The following is a 20,528-nucleotide window of genomic DNA, read 5'->3' as shown; positions in this document are numbered from 1 at the left end:
TTAAACTTCTGAAATAAAAAAAAGAGTTAATTTAGAATTAAAGTGTAAGACATGTCACATTACTTGGTTACTGTATTAAATACATTAGACTCATTTATAATTAGCAGACTTTATGTGTTTTTTTTGTGTTTCAATTCGTGTACTGCAAGTCATAGGGAACACGCATACATAGATTGACATTATAATCCAATTGTCAGTTAAAAATGCATGCATTCGAAATCAATAAGACGTGATTGAAATGGAACACTTTTATGTTAAAGTAAGGCAAAAGGTACTAAATATTTATTCATAATCAAAAGTATAATAATGAATTGATATGTCATGGCAAAAACTATTAACTTTTGCTTTTTTAAATACAATTATGATGCTGTATTCCTCTGGTTCTATTGCCTGGGTATATTAATGAATCCTCAACTGTTTAAATTATTCTTAAAAAAAAGCAATATAACAGTAATTGTTCATTAATGCGCAAAGATAACTTCTCATGTGTATTTCTTGGAGCTTATAACCATAATCATTTAATTAAAATATGATATGATAAATTTCATTCGGCAAATCAAAAAGAAAGAGGAAATTAAAGATAGTTAGGTGTCAAGGACTTAGTTGGACATATCTATGGCTTTCTAAATCACGATGGCCTCAGTGAAACTTACGAAGAGTATCCTTTGGTATCTTTCGTCCCTCTTTTAAATGATACTGTTTAGGAACCCGTAGTTTATAACTTTCCAATAGAGAGCATTTCTTTACCAAGAAAATAACAGTACGAACCGAAACATATCTGTCTCTGGCTACTGATCAAAGGGAGATAATTGTGTTCCAATTGGTAAGTTCCAGGTGATATATTATGTCGTTTAATTGCCACTGTTGGCTGACGAAACGTCCCCGAGTTTCACTAGCACAGTAATCAAACCTTTTGTGTTTATATGAAATATAAGTCATTAAGTATATGAATGTTGAATTAACAAATCAAACATATATTTTATTGTCGTATAATCTGTATCAAACATATACAACAAAACAGCATCAAAATCTATAACAACAAACAAGCTGTTAGGAGTCCACTGCCCTCAGTTCTAATGTCTTTTTCAAAAAAGGATCCTAACTTATTTGTTTGTAAACACCTAATATATTACACCCAGGAAAGATTTCATCAGTCGTATGTGTCAAAACGTTTCAAAATGTTATATTTTTATGCTCTTGAACTTAATATTTGATATGGCCTTTCAACTGTTGTGACCGATTCGAACGCTCCTTTTAGCTTTTATTAATCGAAACGTGCGTCTGATGTATCCAGTTATAAACCTAGAATATTTCATGATTTTGGACATTCTCCTAGACAAAACTTTAATAATTTCACAAGTGTATCGGCTGTGTATGTCGTTTTTCGTTTTGACCATGGTTTTTAAAATAACATACATTTGTCTAAAACTAATCATATAATGTTTTAATTTATTCAGTCTTTATTTATAAAATATAAATGTTAATCTACAAATGTACCTAAATCTTATTATGCCCACCCATAATTCCCGTTTTACTCTTTGAATACAAATACGACCAAAGAGACGGGTTTTCAGTCCATGTGGTAAAATTTCCATTGATGGACGATAATATCAATACGTTTCAATCTCACAAAATAACTAACACATGCCTAAACATGTTTTGATTCCAAATAAATGCACATTAGACCGTTGGTTTTCCCGTTTGAATGGTTTTACACTAGTAATTTTGGGGCCCTTTATAGCTTGTTGTTCGGTGTGAGCCAAGGCTCCGTGTTGAAGGCCGTACTTTAACCTATAATGGTTTAATTTTTAAATTGTGATTTGGATGGAGAGTTGTCTCATTGGCACTCACACCACATCTTCCTATATACATGTATGCATGTTGGCCTGTTTAAGGCCGCCTGTAATTGTTTACACTTTTCCTGAAGTTGTGCCATTGCAACTTATAATAATCCTTATCTTTACAGTTATCTTTATTTAAACATCTTTTGTACAGATTTCCGTTATCATAACTATTTAACCTTTTTGTTCCTTACAATTTTAAGAATGTTATGTTGTCGTTCTGTATTTTCTCGACAAGTATGTTGTAAGATACTTCAGCTAAAATGCATCGCATACCGAAAAAAAGGCAATGGATTTCGCTAATGGTTATAAAGTTATTGTGTTAAAACATCATTTCAAATTATGTGTTATTGTGTTGTTTTATATCTAATTATACGTCATTTGTGAGAAATATGGTAGGATAATTAATCAAATGTTTTTGCATTTAAAAACACATTATTACAACGGCTGTACAGGGTTTTAAACCTCGGTCTAATGCTTTCCCTTTTGTTTCTCTTTTGTTGCTTTTAACGTGCAATTATTTAAAATAAAGAAGACGAAAAGATAAAATTGGTTATTACTAACATGTGTAAGTAAGAGGGCTTGCAAATAGTAAAAACACTGTGGTAGAAATATAAAAACATATTTTGTAGGCATGAACCTTGATAAAACAAAATACCTCTCAAGCTCCTCTTTAGCAATTGTACAGAGTGACCAGACTTTATATTATATTATTCAATTGTGTTCTGAGACGACATCATCAAGAGGCTTGAATTTATGTACAAAAAATGAAAGAACAACAAATAATTTATGTAACAAATCAACAAAAGAAAATCGCTGAATTACCAAATTGCTCCTGATTTGGAACAGGCACATTCATGCAGAACAATCTGAAATAAAACCGGCAAAATAGCAAAACTTTATATAATTTTAATAGCTATTTTGTCGAAGTCTTTATATTTAGACAACTTATAAATCAATTCTAGCCGTAGAATTTATAAATTAATTTTAGCTGTGGAATTTATAATTCAATTCTTCTGGCCGTAGACATTATAAAAATCAATTCTAGCCGTAGAATTTGAAATCAATTCTAACCGTAGAACTGTTCTAGAAGTAGAACTGACCCAGTTCTAGCTAGAACTGTGTCTAAAACTGTTCTAGGGTAGAACTGTCAGGATCAGTTCTTTGTAGAACTGTCCAAATCAGTTCTAGGCAAAACTGACCAAATCAGTTCTAGGTTAGAACTGTTCTAGCTAGAACTGACTAAAAGGTGTCAGGCTGACAGTTCTACGTACTGTCCTAGAACAGTTCTCCTGACAGATTTAATGAGAGGTTAGAAGTGATCTCCAGTGTATTTAAAAAACGAGAAACACGTAAAAATTACAATTTTTGAAAAGTAATAACTATGCTCATACAAGTTTGTATAAGTATTTGTTATAAGTATGTACCTACACGGTTTTAAGTAATAGCTTTACAAATATTTTTATATATGTTAACTTTACGATATTTAAAACCATAAACAGTTAACGGGAAATAGTTATCAAAGGTACCAGGATTATAATTTAGTACACCAGACGCGTGTTTCGTCTACATAAAACTCGTCAGTTACGCTCATATCAAATATTTATAATGCCAAACAAGTACAAAATTGAAGAACAATGATGATCCAAAATGCCACAAAGTTGTGCCAAACACGGCTAAAGTAATCTATGCCTGGGATAAGAAAATCCTTAGTTTGTCGAAAAACATCAAAGTTTTGTAAACAGGAAATTTATAAAAAAAAAATACCACATTATTGATATTCATGTCAACACCGAAAAAATGACTACTGAATACCCTCGGGGACGAAACGTCCACCAGCAGTGGCATCGACCCAGTCGTGTAAATAGTTATTAAAGGTACAAGCATTATTATTTATTACACTAGACGGGCGTTTCGTTTACATAAGACTCATAAGTGACGCTCATATCAAATTTATTTATAAAGCCAAACAAGTACAAAGCTGAACAGCAATGAGGATCCAAAATTCCAAACAATTGTGCCAAATACGGGTTAGCTAATATATGCCTTGGATAAGAAAATCCATAGTTTTTCGAAATCTCAAAGTTTATTTATCTCTAGTCAATAATTTAACAAGTTATGTATCTTTAACCAGGTTTACTTCATTATTTAAACAAGGTATGAGTTCAAATCTGCTCCCACATTCTGTGGAAGAAATGACATTAGTTTTTCTCTAAATAAAATACCATATATATTTAAGCCATAACGACATTGGATCGCATGCTTGTTGTCAAAATTCTCAATTTTATTTTATTGATGTCACATTGATTAAAGTTGAAATGTTTGTTGTGAAATGTTAACGACGCCGAAAATAAAAATATATATCATTGTTTTATTTGCTGGTAATATTATTCAATCATATTCAAACACTGTTTATCTTGAAATATTAATATTTAAGCGATTTTGTGTTTGGAATCAAATAAATTCAAATGAAATTATATCCTTTCAAACGAGTCTTTCGGGTAACATTGAACTAATATTCAAATGTTCCTATTAATGTCGATATAACTCTTTCATTTTATGCTTATTTTGCCATAGGAAGACATTTAACTTGCCAATAGTTTTCAATTGACTAAAGCTGTATGGAATATTGAAAAACATAACGCCTACCTAGGGTTAAATGACAATAAAGCATGACATGATGGAATTATTTCAGAATCATTTAACATATTATATTCCAAATGTACTTCAACGATACGTCGACTATAAGTTAACAATTAAACCATAACTTTAGTATTTTAAATAACATATACTGCATAAACTGCAAAAATGATTGTCCTGTTAATTCCAACATTATTGGGTTTTTTTCTGCAGGTCATGATTTCTCTGAGAGGATTTGTTATCTGCATTGTCGGCCTTCTTGCAATAGAAATTGCATTTGCCGATCTTTCCAATGATCCAGTAGAATGTCTTAAGCCGTTTTGTGTCTGTCATAAGCAGTCGCGTGGAAGTGCTGTGTGTTCCGGGCGATCTTTACATTACATTCCAAGACTTCCGAAATATGTTCGCTCTGTTACATTCACAAATACAAGTATCAGTATTATAGAAACATTTGGATTGGTCAATTTAACATTTAATCAAATAGCGAGAATAAACTTTAATGGTAATCTCTTAATCAGTATTGACAAAGACGCGTTTCTAAATTTGACTTTTCTTGATGCCCTTATTATATCATTTGAACCTCGTTTGGATGTCGGATCCCTAAAATCGTCATTTATTAGTTTGACGAGGTTAAAGATTTTAGTTTTTGACTTTTCATTTAGTTCTTGGAAATCCCTTTCAAAAGATATGTTCAACAATTATCACTTCAATAATGTTAAGTCTTTATTTTTGAAAAGTAATAGCTTTACCAATGTCAACTTTACGACATTTGAAACCATGACCAGATTACAGGAAATATCTCTTGCTAGTAACTCAATAAGTGACATTTCTTTTACTAAGTTACCTTCATTAACCAAATTGGACATGAGTTCAAATCTGCTTCAAAGTGTTCCAAAATTTTGTGGAAGAAACAACATTAGTTATTTCCCTAACTTAAATATCATAATTTTAAGCCAATATTGTATTTCTTGGACCAAAAACATTCCGTTGTTAATTACCACAACTAACAACGTTATACTTGGATTATACCATTATTGGACAACTTCAAGATAATGTTTTTGCCTCTTTACCATCGCTACGAACGTTACATTTGAATAGCATCGGTAACCCTTTAAGTTTAATTACACAAAATGCGTTCAACAGTTCTTCGTTGGAAACTTTGATTTTACAAGGATCACACTTTCATTCTGACCAAAAGGACAGATACAATGCAAGCAGAATTTTTGCTTCTTATTTAAATCTACAATACTTGGATCTAACATACAACAATATGCCGTCTGATGAATCAACCTTCCAAACGATATTTAGGCCACTGAAAAAATTACAAAAAACTATTTCTCATCTCAACTAAAATAGTAAGTCTGCCAACAAATGTTTTGAACATATGGAGTTACTTCAGAAATTACATTTAAATGACAATGCAATAAGTTTTTGGTATAACAGTTACTAGTATAACATATTCGGTAATATGACATCAATGAAATATCTGAGTTTAAGAAACAACTATATATCTGTCATCAATGAAACCAGTTTCCCAGAGGACCTTTTGTCCAGACTAGAAACATTAAATCTAGCTCGTAATCCTTTTTCGTGTATTTGCGACCAAATATGGTTCCGAAACTGGATTCAAAAGAATGGTTCGATTTTAAAGGAGTATCCACATCAATACAAATGCAGACATCCCAATAATATGAATGGAATATTATTAAGAGATTATAAACCTACAGACAAAATGTGCAATCCATGGAATCCTCTGTATACCATGGCAATTGTCATGGAAATTGTTTTTATATCGTTCATCACTGTTGGTTCTATCGCTGCAAAGTGTCATGGCAATAACAAGAACTATATATATTTACTACGTGTATCCCAGAAAAAAGGGATACATCCTTCTTGACAGTGAAGAGGATTACGAATATCACGCTTTTGTTGTGTATTGCGATGACGATCTGAAATTGGTTCTCAACGATCTCTTGATCAAGCTTGAAAATGAAGAAGGATTACAACTATGTATTCACCATGATAGAAATTTCATAGTAGGAGATTCTATTAGTGTAAATGTTGACAATTTCGTTAAGAAGTCATGGAAAGTTTTAGTTATTGTATCGAATAATTTCGCACAAAGTGAATGGTGTCAGTGGGAAGTAGATGTTGTACAAGAGAGACACCGACGCCAAGGGAAAGAAGTCATTGTTCCTATCATACTAGATACCATTGTCTCAAAACATATGACTAGTCAATTACGTACATTACTGGACAGTACACCCTCCTTAAGGTACCGTTCCGGTGTAGGTTCAGAACTATTCTGGAAAGTTTTATTAGAGAGTTTAAGAAAACCACTCGGACATCCGCCAACCTCTTTACTTTATTCTCCAAGCTTTGATGATCAAACAAGAGTTTCACCTGAGACTGAACCGCCTACCTGGTGAAAATGTAACAGTCTGCAAACAAGGGATAATTTAGTCTTAGATACATGATTTTTTTGTTAGTTGTTATTGGCTTTGACTAAGCTGTCAGATAACTGCGAGTACTCTCATATCTGTTCCTCGTGTCTTTTTGTTGGGATGTGCAATTACCCGGCCACGTTCACTTGTCTTTTTGTCCATCTGATGAGTTAAGCCTTTTTCAACTTATTTTTATAGTTCGTTCTTATGTTGTACTGTTACACCACTGTCCCAGGTTAGGGAGGGATGGGACCCCGCTAACATGTTTACCCCCGCCACATTATGTATGTATGTGCCTGTCCCAAGTCAGGAGCCTGCTATTCAGTGGTTGTCGTTTGGTTATGTGTTACATATTTGTTTTTCGTTAATTTTTTACTTAAATAAGTCCGTTAGTTTTCTCGTGTGAACTCATTTCGGGGCCTTTTATAGCTGACTATGCGGCTTGGGCTTTGCTCATTGTTGAAAGCCGTACGGTGACATATAGTTGTTAATTTCTGTGTCATTTTGGTCTCTTGTTGTCTCATTGGCAATCATTCTACATCTTCTTTTTTATACTTATATTGCACAAAGTATTTATTGTCCTGGTCATAATTTTAAATCCAAAACAGATTTCAAGATTGTCTGAAATTTTGAGAGTAGATAGCTTCTTAAGTTTAAAAAATCTGCCAACATATGCCACATCAGTTACAACCCATTATTTCAGCCGGGACAATAACTAAAATTAAGAGGTAGTTTTACAGGCAATAGTCAAAATACTGTTAAAATTGATTAATATAATTGAGAAAGAAAAAAAATGATTCGTCAAAGTGACAACAACCGACCAAAGAGCAGACACCTTACATTCTGGGATAAAATCTAAAGACTTTTTAGAAATGCTATCATAAAATAAGAATGACGATTAACAGTGTTAACCTTGCTTCGAAAAAAAACCAAGAACCGCCACAAAAGATCAAATTCAACATATCAGTGTCAATAACTCAAAAAAGGAAGCAGATTTCTCAACAATTTACATTAGATAGTAGATATAGCTTGTTGTACTAATCATTTTTATCTGGTTAGATTTTGTCTTATTTTCTGTTGTTTTCGAGATATTCTATCTAAACGGCAGTTTGTTAAATGTTAAGTCCCGGTGGTCGTGTTTTTTTAACAACCTGAAATTCATAAACTTCATTGTAGATATTAACAAATGAAACAGACAAATCAATTCTGATTAAACACAATAATCTATTAATGTTTAAATCATATATTTAATCGAAAAACACAGGTCTCCGATTAAAATGTCTCCTAATGACTTGTTTGTGTCCATTTTCAAAGATTGACGATCATCCTTATCAAGTCCATATATCGAATTGAAAAAAATTTAAAAGAATGCAAATTGGAGAACAGACTAATGAAATGTAACAACAAGTGCAGAACCAAATGGGACACATTTTGAAACGATAAAAATACTAAGAATAGAACAAACAAATAATGAATAAAGTTTGAGAAACTGATCAACTTATATTTATTCTACGTCACGTCATATGTAAAAAGAGAAAGATAAAAAGCTTATAAACAAAGCGTGTCTGCAAAAAAGGCACTTAGACCAAGCATATCAGCACAAGTGAACAAGAATACAGAAATTATCAGAAAACAATAATACAATGACGGGATGCATAAATGAAAACCAAGACAAATGGATACAACCAAAATCAGACTGAACAGTTAAAGTGAAAAACATAAAGAGAAATAAAAAAACTATTATAACACTTTATTAAGATGATAAATGCATGAAGACCAAGTCGCAGGGAGCATTACTGTATGAAGACAAAGTCGAAGGGGTGTATTTACTTTATTGAAAATCTACAACAGCACAGGTACCAAAATGCCTTGTTCTTTATCATACCGAGGGCTAATGGGTCACATCAATAATGCAAACAATATGAAAAAACTCCGAAAAAACGATATGTGAATAACACAATTATGAAAAGAAGGTCAATGGAAATTGGCCAAAATAGTTATCAAAAGTACCAGGATTATAATTTTATACGCCAGACGCGCGTTTCGTCTACATAAGACTCATCAGTGACGCTCAGATCAAAATAGTTAAAAAGCCAAATAAATAAAAAGTTGAAGAGCGTTTAGGATTCAAAATTCCAAAAAGTTGTGCCAAATACGGCTAAGGTAATCTATTCCTGGGGTAAGACAATTCTTAGTCGAAACACAGATGTCGAATTTGAATAGATTTCAAAGTTGATATTAGTAATTTTCAACAAATTAAGTAGATATTAAATGTTGCATGTGTCTCTAGAGTTAACAAAAAGTTTTCTTAACTTGAGTACATGAAATACAAAAAATACCTTCTAAATTTTGATCATTCAAACACAACAACTTGACATGAAGAAAACTTAATGACAATCAGTCTATCATGCTCAGTTCCTTGTTGTTTGTCTTTGATTTGAGTGACTTTTGATTTGAACGTTGGTCCCGATCGTGTTAAATACCAAAAAGTGACCGAAGAAAGTACGATGAATAACAAAGTCTATACGATGGTGCCGAAATTACATACGATAGCAAAAGATGGACATACGAAGGTTAACCGAAGACGGGTATTTAAGCTTCATATTTCAGCCGAAGCCTACACGATGGATCACGAAGGCTACACGATGGATTACGATGATGATACGATGTCCAAAAGACGTCATGTAAAGCTTACGATGCAATAAAATTGTGGACACTCTAAAACCAATATGCTTCAAATGATTGTAATTACAATTGGTATATTGTTCCTCCTTGTAATGATCTGACATTTGTATGCTCAAGGCCATAGGTCAAGGTCATACAGATGGACTTGTTTCTTTCTCCTTGAAATAGCATAATACACTGGAAATTGGTTGCTAATTTTTTTACCTGCTGCTTCTAAAGACAATATTAAAATGTGTGCACTATTCTGAAAATAACCATAATTATGCCCGTGTTTACTGATCTATCTTAAAGGTTAGGTAATGGGTTCGTTGATCCCTTTTATTCAAAATGAGCTCTTTCCAGGAGAATATCATAATAATATAGACAAAATAAAGGATGCTGTGAAAGTAACAAATGTGGCAAAATATGACAGATAGAAACAAAATGGTTATGGAGTAAACATTCGTGTGACAACAACTCAGACGATACATACAAAATCAGAATATATACGTGTACCAGCAGTGTTGGTGTGCGAGGCGCGTTTATGATTTTCATTATGTTACTTGATATGAAAAATTGACAAAAATAAAATTTTCTTGTAAAAGTAAATCCTGAGTCTGTAATAGCTGCTCTTCTTGTTCCATTTGAATTAATAGAAACAACCATGTTGCCTTTCTTGTTCTTATAGAATCATATGATATGAGCTCCATGTTTTGTGGACGTCTTTCCTAACTGCCGTATTAGACTGACCAGTGCATATCGCTTATGGGACTTTAAATGTATTTTTGCACGAAAATTAACTTACATTTAGCTGGATTTATTGCCGTCGTAGTTCCATCTTGTCGCCTTCGTACTTTTATTCGATGGCAACACGACGCGATTACGAGGTCTTCACGATGTCGTGTTGCCATCGTAAGACCTTCGTGTAGCTTCGTGATTCGTTCATGTAGACATCGCAATGTCAAAACTGCGCGATGGAAACACGAATGCAATACGATGTTCAAATGTGTATTCCCGGTTACATTACGATGGAGAGGATGGTGATTCGAACTCAATACGAACCCTTTACATCGGACGCACATCCGGGGATTTTTTAACATGTTTAAAAATTTAGAACCCTTCCCGAAGTTGTCCCCGAAGGCTGGAAAAAGTGGCCGATGGTTCTACGATGGTTAAAGATGGCACTACGAATAGCCCGATCTGGATACGATCAGTCCTGATTTAGAAAATTTCCATAATCGTGTTGCAATCGGCGTAAAAATTGGGACAGTGTGACGCGGGCATAAGTTTTCTATGTTGTGTCATGCGTACTATTGTTTGTCTGTTTGTCATTTTTAGCCATGGCGTTGTCAGTTTATTTTCGATTTATGAGTTTTGCTGTCCCTCTTGTATCTTTCGTCGCTCTTTTGTAATGTGCTCAATTGACGACGATATTCCTTGTATTATCTTATATTTATACGCCAAAACATATGAAGTACCAAAGCAGATTTTTTAAACAACACTCTAGATTATCATTGTCAATTTATAAATCGTTTACGCCTATTATTTGATCCAAGAAACTTATAGAAAAACTTATTGTACTTATTATATAACAATAAGACTATGTAGCACTGACCACTAGAGGTTACTTATCGTAATCTTCTCAAACACTAGCTGCTTGACATAACACATGACTCATTCCACAAATTTAATGTCAGGACTAAAAATCATCTACAGTATTTTTACAAATTAAACAATCAACAACAAAACAACAACCAAAGACACAAATAAAGAATATACAAAGTCAGGGGCTGTAATCAGATACGTAGTTTGGCCTGCTCTGTATCTGCATTGCAAAAATAACGAGAAAGGAGCTTTATTGGCAAAAGGAGTTGTACAACCTGAAAGTTAGGTCGGAAATTACAGACTTATGTACTTTAAAACCAGTTAATTCAATAGATGTAGATCTTTATATCTAAAGTTTTGAAAATACATATAAAAATATGATTTCCTCCAATGAATTGAATGGATCTTTGTGTATACAACATGTTTATTTGTAATAACATTTGTAGGTACTTTTGAAAACAAAATGATTTGAACCTGAATATTCAAATTTTGATATCATTTGAACTTCGAATGGGCATCACCAGAATCTCAAGTGTAGCCTTCCGGCAATCTTTCGTGATTACTTGGTTTTGTGCAATGATTGAGAATTGTTCTATTTTCGCGGACTTAAATTTTGTCATCTGTCTGGGTGATATTTTCTTAGGTTTGTCTTATTTACTCATTTTGGTCAATTTTATACTTGAAAGTAGGGATACATATATCTTCTTTGACTTACAAATAACTCTAAAAACGCAAAAAAATCAAATTATGTATTTTCCTCATCTGAACCCATTTTCTCAGTCATGGTGGTCCACGTACAACTACGAAATCCAACAGCTTAATTGGTAAATCTTCATCTACGATAACGTGTTGGCGATACGCATTATTGACAAAGATACAAACACATGATATATTTCAAAATTGTATTGGGATGGATACCTGTAAACCTAATAAATAAATGTTTTGATAAAGTAATGAAAACAAACAGTGTAAGTAAAGTGCGGATCCTAAAATACACTTTTCAATATGCCATACATTTCTGATGTGAAATGGTAAATAAACAGACGAAAAAATTATGATATTTGAAGAAAATGAAGAAAAATAGTTCACATGTAAATGGTTAGTAATAAATAATAGAAGTTAGACAAAGTAAGAGATTGTAACAGGGTTTTATCGCGCAGAGAGCCACCTATACGTGAAATATATACCGAAATAGGTGAATATTTAGGATGCTTTACGATCAAATCGTGCAGGTGATTAAAATCAAGCAGGAAAGATGTAGTTGAAGAAAAATATTCATTGCAACATAATTATTGATATTGTATAACGTAGAATAGCTTTTGTTATTCAGTTTGTCCATATTGTATTGAAATCCACTATGATGCTATCTTTATGCGAGTCATGTTTACTGATTAATGATACATTACTTTCATTTCTCTGTAGAGCGATTCATTAGTATTGTATATACGGTGCATTTTCACTGTATGCATTTTATTCATTTTTATGCAATAAATTCCTAATTCAACCGACTTGTTCAAACAATGATTAAAGTAAGAAAGGGGTTTGATAGTACTGACTTTGAGATGGAAAGTTTTATTAAACATTCCATTAAATTCAATAGAATTAATATTTATTTTAAATATAATACATTGTAGTCATAATATAACAACATGTGAATAATTTAAGAGTTGAAAGTGTAACTGTTTTAGTTTAAAAAATATATTTCAAAATGCATGCCAATTTGATAAGATTCATGATTCTGCAGTAGTCTTTATACGCATTTGCAAAAAAAATTTATCATTGGATTTCGAGAATGGATTTATGTACAAAGCAGAAGAAGCATGTCATTTTTTTTATAATTCATCAGCATCTTTATCTAAAGTGCAATTATATTTATCCAATGCAATGACACTTCATCACCGAATACGTACATCTATCATGTCTATCGAAATAGAATGGGATAAAAAGAAATAAAAAAACAACAATGCTTTTCTAATATATTTTTATAAATCACTTCTTGACCAATTTCAACGAGGTTTTGGCGTAAGATTTTTTATTTTGGGTCCGGTTTTAAATTGGCCCACAGGGTCCAAAAGGAATCTTGAGGTCATTCGGTAGGCTGAATCCATACATGATTGTGTTTATTATTTTTTGAGTCCATTTAACAAGTTTGTGGGGTCCTTACTGTCAAGAAATATATTCTTTTGAATTTCAACAATAATTGAATATTTGGGGTACTTTGGTATGCTGAATCTCACTGTGTTTTTAATTTTGGAATTTTGGTATTTGGGGCCAAATTATCGAAATGGTCCACATTGAGGTCCAAAGGGTCCGATATTCAACATTTTCTTTATTTCATCAAAAATTATGTGTACTTACTTACCCCAAACTTTTCAGGGTTCAACCTCTGCGGTAGTATCAAGGGTGCTCTAAAACACGTACATCATGTACCCATGCAACTTTATCAGTTTATATTTTTGACAGAAAATGTTGGCCTTACACTACTTGACTTGTATTTCACGCTTTGATGACCTTGGATAATTTATATGTCACATGTCGTCTGGAGGATAATTGTCTTATTGGCAATCACACCACATCTATTTTTATTTCACCTGCTATGTTGCGTTTAGTATACTGCAACTTAGTTTATATAGTACGCATATCCCGGAGCCCTCTTTTCGGAAGCCCGAGCAAAAGCCCTTGTTTCGATCTAGAAAATTTAATAACGAACTCACAAAGACAGATGAAATAGCTCGAATTTCATCTTGAAATCTTAGTTAATCTTAATGGGTGTTGAGAATAGTTCGAAGTTATAACGTTACGTTTCCCGTATTTACGTTCACATGCTTGTGACGTTGCTTACACCTGGTATGGGCTTCGCCATTGTAAATATTATACGCAAAGTAAACACAACGCAAAGTACACATACGACTTTCTTAGTTTATTCCGCACATTTATGGTGCCGTGACCATTGGAAAAGATGGACAGCAAGCTGAAAGCAGTCAGAGCCGGTCACAAAAGTGCAGTAAAGAGACTTTTACGAAAAACGGAAGATGAATCAAGCTTGGACAATGAAGAAAGTGCTGAACTTTTAGAAACATTAATTCAAAAACAGAAAACTATAAGTGCATTGGACGAAGATATTATGAATTCTTTGAAGGAGGAGGACATCGAGGAGGAAATTCTAAATGCAGATGAGTACAAATTCTTTTTGAACACCAAAATACGACATTTACGGAAAACATTCGCAAAAAAAGTATGTACTGATAATGATATCCTACAGCATGATCACGCAATATCTCACACTTTTGAAAACGTTAATCAACACAGTTCTGTTCCGTACACAACACAAATGTATCCCGTCCAGCAACCTAGCAACCAAAATCACCATTTGCCGAAACTTACACTACCCATGTTTAATGGAGAAATTCTAACTTGGCAAACATTTTGGGACTCTTTTGAATCTTCCGTCCATTACAATGTAACACTCACAGACGTACAGAAATTTAGTTATTTAAAATCCCAGCTTGTTAATGATGCTGCAAGAACTATTGACGGGTTACCGCTCACAAACTCAAATTACATGGAAGCTATTAAACTTTTAAGGTGGTATGGGTGTCTTTCGCCATCTTGGATTGTAAAAAAACAGAGAATCTAAGGTTCATATTTTCTATCAAATTAGCAAAATTTGATGCAAGAATGCAGATATTCCATGTTTTTTTTTCATTTTAAAGATCCAATTTATAAGAATATAACTTATAAATATAAATATATGTACAAGTGTATATTATTTTTGGTTGTTTTTAAATATTTTAAAATTGTCATTTTAAGGGGAGATAACTCTAAAACAGTGCATTTTCTGTTGGATTGTTCATGGAATTTTCCTACTTTGTATTTTAGCCGGAAAAAAAGTACAGTGACCCTATCTTTTCTTTTGATATTATCAAAGCATTGTTTGAAAGCTATATTTTCCTAATTTATTTTACAATTCTATCATTTCGTTTAGTTTCTATTCATAAAATGGTGTTTTTTCCTGTATAATCCATACAAAATGTGTCATTTTGTCACGACCTGTAGCTTGAAAAAATGCACGGTGACCTATCATTTTTATAATATTTTTTAACATGTATCAATAGATACTACATTTTGGCAAAGTATGAACAAATTCTATCATTTTTATTTTAGACTCCCATACCACCTTAAAGGAGCGCTTCGGACAATCGCATAAGATTACAAACGCTTATATGCAAGCTATGCTAGAACTTAGAGCACCACAAAATAACCTACTCAGTCTACGTGTTTATTACGACAAGTTAGAGGCTTATATAAGAGATCTTGAATCGTTAGGCCGTTCCGGAGAATCGTATGGTGCATTACTTATTCCGATAATACTGAACAAGCTTCCGTCAGAAATACGACAAAACTTAGCTCGTGAAAACGGTTCCGATAATTGGGAATTGATTGATTTGAGACGTGGAATTTTGAAAGAAATCACTATAATTGAAGCTGGACAACGCTCGTCGTCGTTTATGAATTCAATGCAACCTACTGCAATGACCGCATCGTTTTTGACAAGCGCTGATAGAAAAGGTACACCGAGTAAAGTAGTTACATTCGATAACCGAGAGAGACAAACACAAAATATTCGACAAAAGCCTTGCATATTCTGTCAGAATTTACATGACCCTGCAAAATGCCCAAATGTTACAGATCACGATACACGCCTATCAATCGTCAAAGAAAAGAAGTTATGTTTTAACTGCTTAGGATCACACCGTTCCGTAGATTGTAAATCGAAATTTCGCTGCCGACAGTGCCATAAAAAGCACCGAACAAGTCTCTGCCATGAAAATACATGTACTAATGATAGGCAAACGTCAGTTCATGCCGTAGTTGATGATAGCGAAGATACATTGATCGCCGCAAGTTTTCATTCGTCTGAAGAAAAATCCCGTTCGAACGTGCTTCTAAAAACTGCCGTTGCACCAGTTGGGGGAAATCGATATGTTGATACGCACATTTTGTTTGATGAAGGAGCACAGCGCTCTTTTGTTACCGGGGAGTTAGCCTCGAAAATAGATTTAGAAATACTAGGAACAGAAACCATACATTTATCGGCATTTGGAAGCACCGACAGCAAAGTCCGTCATTTGTCAAGAGCACGCGTATACGTAGAGTCGATAAACAGAACGAAAATTCCAGTTGAGGTTCTAGTAGTACCGAACATCGCCAGCCCGTTAACCAATTACATCGGTAATGGTATGCGAGAATTCAAGTACCTGAAAGGATTACGTTTAGCTCATCCGTTTACAGAAGACAACTCTTCTTTTGAAATTTCCTTGCTCATCGGAGCTGATTTCTATTGGGATTTCGTAGAGGATACAATATTAAGAGGAAATGGTCCAACTGCCGTAAAGTCTAAACTTGGCTATTTTATTGTCTGGTCCAATTCCAACATCTAATCGACAACAGAGTAATGTAGGTATGTACAACATATTGACATCGCACAAACCAAAGGAGTTCAATTTAGAAAGATTTTGGGAATTAGAGTCGTTAGGAATAGATAGCAACACGACAGATGTTGAAACGGTAGATTATATGGAAACATATCAAAAGTCAGCAATCGAATTTCGAGAAAACAAGTACATAGCAAAGTTGCCATGGAAACCAGATCATGAACCCTTGCCTACCAACTTCGTCGTTACGAAACGCAGAACTGAAAATGTAATTCGAAAATTAAGTCAAGATCCCAAAATGCTTAAAGTATATGGACAGATATTCAATGATCAAGAACGCCGAGGATTTATTGAGAAGGTTAAGGATCCAGATATTAGTAAAGGTATTGTACATTATATCCCACACCATCCCGTTAAAAAGGATTCAACAACTGCACCAATCAGGATCGTTTACGATTGTAGCTGCCGACAGGCATCACAGTTACCGAGTCTTAATGATTGCTTAATGAACACACCTCCGATTTTAAACGACCTTACAAAGATTTTAATCAGATTTCGATTGAGCCCGGTTGCCATAGTAACTGACATTGAGAAGGCATTTTTACATGTCGGACTGCATGAACAGGACCGTGATGTCACAAGATTTTTATGGTTAGATAACCCTGTTGACCAACAAAGCGATTTAGCGACATTTAGGTTCAAGTCTGTACTATTTGGAGCGACGTGTTCGCCGTTTATCTTAAACGCTGTCCTGCTAAAACACTTACAGCAAACAGAAAATGAAACTACTAAAATACTGACAAGGGATTTATATGTTGACAACATTTTATCTAGCATTTGCAATAAAACTCAAGCCGTAACGTATTTCAAGGAAGCGCGACAACTGATGTTAAATGCAGGATTTAACCTTCGCTCATGGACCTCAAACAACGAAAATGTGAGAAATCTAGCTATCAAGGAGGACGTGTTAGATACCGACAAAGAAGCAAAAATATTGGGAATGCGTTGGAATGTCGAAACGGATGAATTATCTTACGCAAAACGAGTTTTACCGTTTGTTTCGTCAAATATTACAAAACGGGAAATTCTGAAGGAATCTTCAAAGATATTTGACCCGCTAGGATTTTTAAGCCCAGTTAGTATCCGAGCAAAGATTTTGATGCAAGATTTGTGGAAAGAATGCTATGATTGGGACGAACCCCTACCCGAAAATCTACAGTTACAATGGATGGATCTGGCAAAAGACATAGGAATCGTTACAAGTATGAAATTGCCTAGACAATACTTTACCGGAAATACAAACTCAAGATCACTACATGTATTTGTCGACGCAAGCATGAAAGCGTATGGAGCGGTAGCATACATGTATCTATCGAAAGGACATAGTGCCGCATTAGTGATGGCAAAAACACGCGTTGCACCCGTTAAAACGCTGACATTGCCACAATTGGAATTAATGGCCGCCGTAATAGGAGCTTGCCTAACACAACATCTTAAATCTACTTTGGAATGTACAGATGTGACACTTTGGTCGGACAGCCAAATTGTACTTCAATTGTTAAAAACGTCAAAACCGTTGAAACGCTTCGTATCAAATCGAATTAAAGAGATTAATGAATTAACGGAAGAATGCAAATGGAAATACTGCCCGACAAATTGTAACCCTGCTGATTTGCTCACTCGTGGTATAACCGCAAAACAGTTTATGGGGAACGTATTATGGAAAACAGGACCGACTTGCCTAATTCAAAATTCAGCCAACTTGGAAACACATTTACCTATTAACACAGCTTTATCCGTATTAGCAGACGACAATGAGGAGACATTAGATGAAGAAAGCAACACTGACAAAAATGATAATCTTCATTTTGGAATTGACAAAATTATAAATGCTAACAGGTATGGATCTTACAAGAAGCTTTTGCGAGTGACAACGTATATCCAACGTTTTATTCAAAATTGTAAGACAACTAAGTCTATTAGAAACACTGGGGAAATACAACCAGATGAATTACAGCAATCAACTATATTATGGATACGATGTTACCAAGCGACGGCATACCCCGGTGAAGTACGCGCACTCACATAAAAAAATGCGCAAAAAACTAAATTTCTACGACTTCGACAACTTCAACTTTATTTAGATGAAAACAATTTAATGAGATGTAAAGGTAGAATTCATAATGCGCCATTATCCGAATCAGCAAAACAACCTTATATTTTACCAGCAAATCACCGATTATCAGAGCTTATAGTGTTGAACTCACACGAACTAGTTATGCATTCTGGAGTTAATGCCACCGTTACACAAATCCGTCAAACATTCTGGATACCGTCTTTGCGCCAATTCACCCGAAAATTACTTCACAGATGTACAACTTGCAAAAAGGTCAACGGAAAACCGTATAGGGCACCAGACCCTCTACCATTACAAAAAATAAGACTTCAAGAAGCACCGCCTTTCACAGTTACAGGTATAGACTTTACAGCAGCGCTTCAAGTCAAGGAAAATGATGGTACATTGAAAAAAGTTTACATATGTTTATTTACGTGTGCGTCGACCAAAGCCGTACATTTGGAGATAATACCAACTATGAACGAAGAATCTTTTTTACTTGGATTTAGACGATTTACAAGTAGGAAATCATTACCGCAGATCGTTATGTCGGACAATGCGCTTTCTTTTATTTCAGCGTCACAGGAGGTAAAACGGCTATGTGAGTCAAAGAAATTTGAAGAAGCTTTATCTTCTTTTGGAGTCGAATGGAGATTCATTCCGAAACGTGCACCCTGGTTCGGAGGGTGGTGGGAGAGATTAATTGCACTTACAAAAACAAATTTGAAAAAGACACTAGGATGTGCGTTAATCAATTTGGATATGTTACAGACATTTGTCACAGAAATAGAGAAAATTCTGAACGATCGACCACTAACATATGATTCTACAGACATTATCGATAGTGAACCGTTAACACCCGCGCACCTGTTGTATGGACGCCGAGTTACAACATTACCGTATCCACGTACCGAAATGGACAACATTAACGAAACATATGCATTGAATGCTTCAGATATTTCAAAACGTGCTCAAAGATTATCTACTCTTATTGAACATTTTTGGAACCGTTGGAGATTTGAGTACTTAACCTCACTTCGAAAATTTCATAAAAAGACTGGAGACAATAAGATTAACATTAAAGTAGGAGATGTAGTTCAAGTGCATGACGATAAACCGCGAATTAAATGGAAAACAGCAGTAGTGGAGGAAGTTGTTACTGGTAACGATGGTTTAGTGCGTTCGGCGATAATCAGAACGAACAGTGGCCAGACTTCACGTCCGATCGTCAAACTTTATCCGCTAGAGATCAACGAAGATGAACTATCAAATACATCAGAGGAGACGAAATAAGTCGATACCAAAAGAACACTGCCTATGCGGAAAGCAGCAATGCGTGCAAAGGAGAACATTAAATTTTGGACAAATTCTTAGAGTACATTAAATTTTGTGTCCGATTTTCAAATCGTTATAGAGACTGTAATTGCCCATCATATTTTAAATCATATTTTTTCGTTTCAATTATGAACATTTAAAGTAATAGTGTATTGTTTTGTACATAAATACACTTTGCGGGCCCCAGTATGTTGAGAATAGTTCGAAGTTATAACGTTACGTTTCCCGTATTTACGTTCACATGCTTGTGACGTTGCTTACACCTGGTATGGGCTTCGCCATTGTAAATATTATACGCAAAGTAAACACAACGCAAAGTACACATACGACTTTCTTAGTTTATTCCGCACAGTGGGACTTATATTCGAATCTTACTCAAACTCTACCTCAAAAAGTGACTCAGATTCAAAAGGAACTCTGCCTTTAAATGTGACTCAAACTCGAAATC

The 20,528-nt window shown here is 34.2% G+C and overlaps 3 protein-coding genes across 3 annotated transcripts; all 3 read left to right on the top strand.

The window, feature by feature from the left end:
• The first annotated feature begins 15,417 nt into the window (after positions 1-15,417).
• LOC134697509 (uncharacterized) lies at positions 15,418-16,635 on the top strand. The gene has a single exon (XM_063559787.1). The coding sequence runs from the start codon at positions 15,418-15,420 to the stop codon at positions 16,633-16,635; it is 1,218 nt and encodes a 405-aa protein (XP_063415857.1).
• Positions 16,636-16,657: 22 nt separating this feature from the next.
• Positions 16,658-18,718, top strand: LOC134697507 (uncharacterized). Its single transcript, XM_063559786.1, has one exon. It carries the CDS (start codon positions 16,658-16,660, stop codon positions 18,716-18,718), a length of 2,061 nt encoding a protein of 686 aa, XP_063415856.1.
• A 69-nt stretch (positions 18,719-18,787) lies between these two features.
• Positions 18,788-20,038, top strand: LOC134697506 (uncharacterized). Its single transcript, XM_063559785.1, has one exon. It carries the CDS (start codon positions 18,788-18,790, stop codon positions 20,036-20,038), a length of 1,251 nt encoding a protein of 416 aa, XP_063415855.1.
• The last annotated feature ends 490 nt before the right edge of the window (positions 20,039-20,528 follow it).

This window comes from Mytilus trossulus, chromosome 14 (assembly GCF_036588685.1).
Source record: "Mytilus trossulus isolate FHL-02 chromosome 14, PNRI_Mtr1.1.1.hap1, whole genome shotgun sequence".
In the NCBI taxonomy this organism is placed as follows: Eukaryota; Metazoa; Mollusca; class Bivalvia; order Mytilida; family Mytilidae; genus Mytilus; species Mytilus trossulus.
Note: the sequence above shows the minus strand (reverse complement) of the source record. Positions and strands in the feature narration are given on the sequence as shown.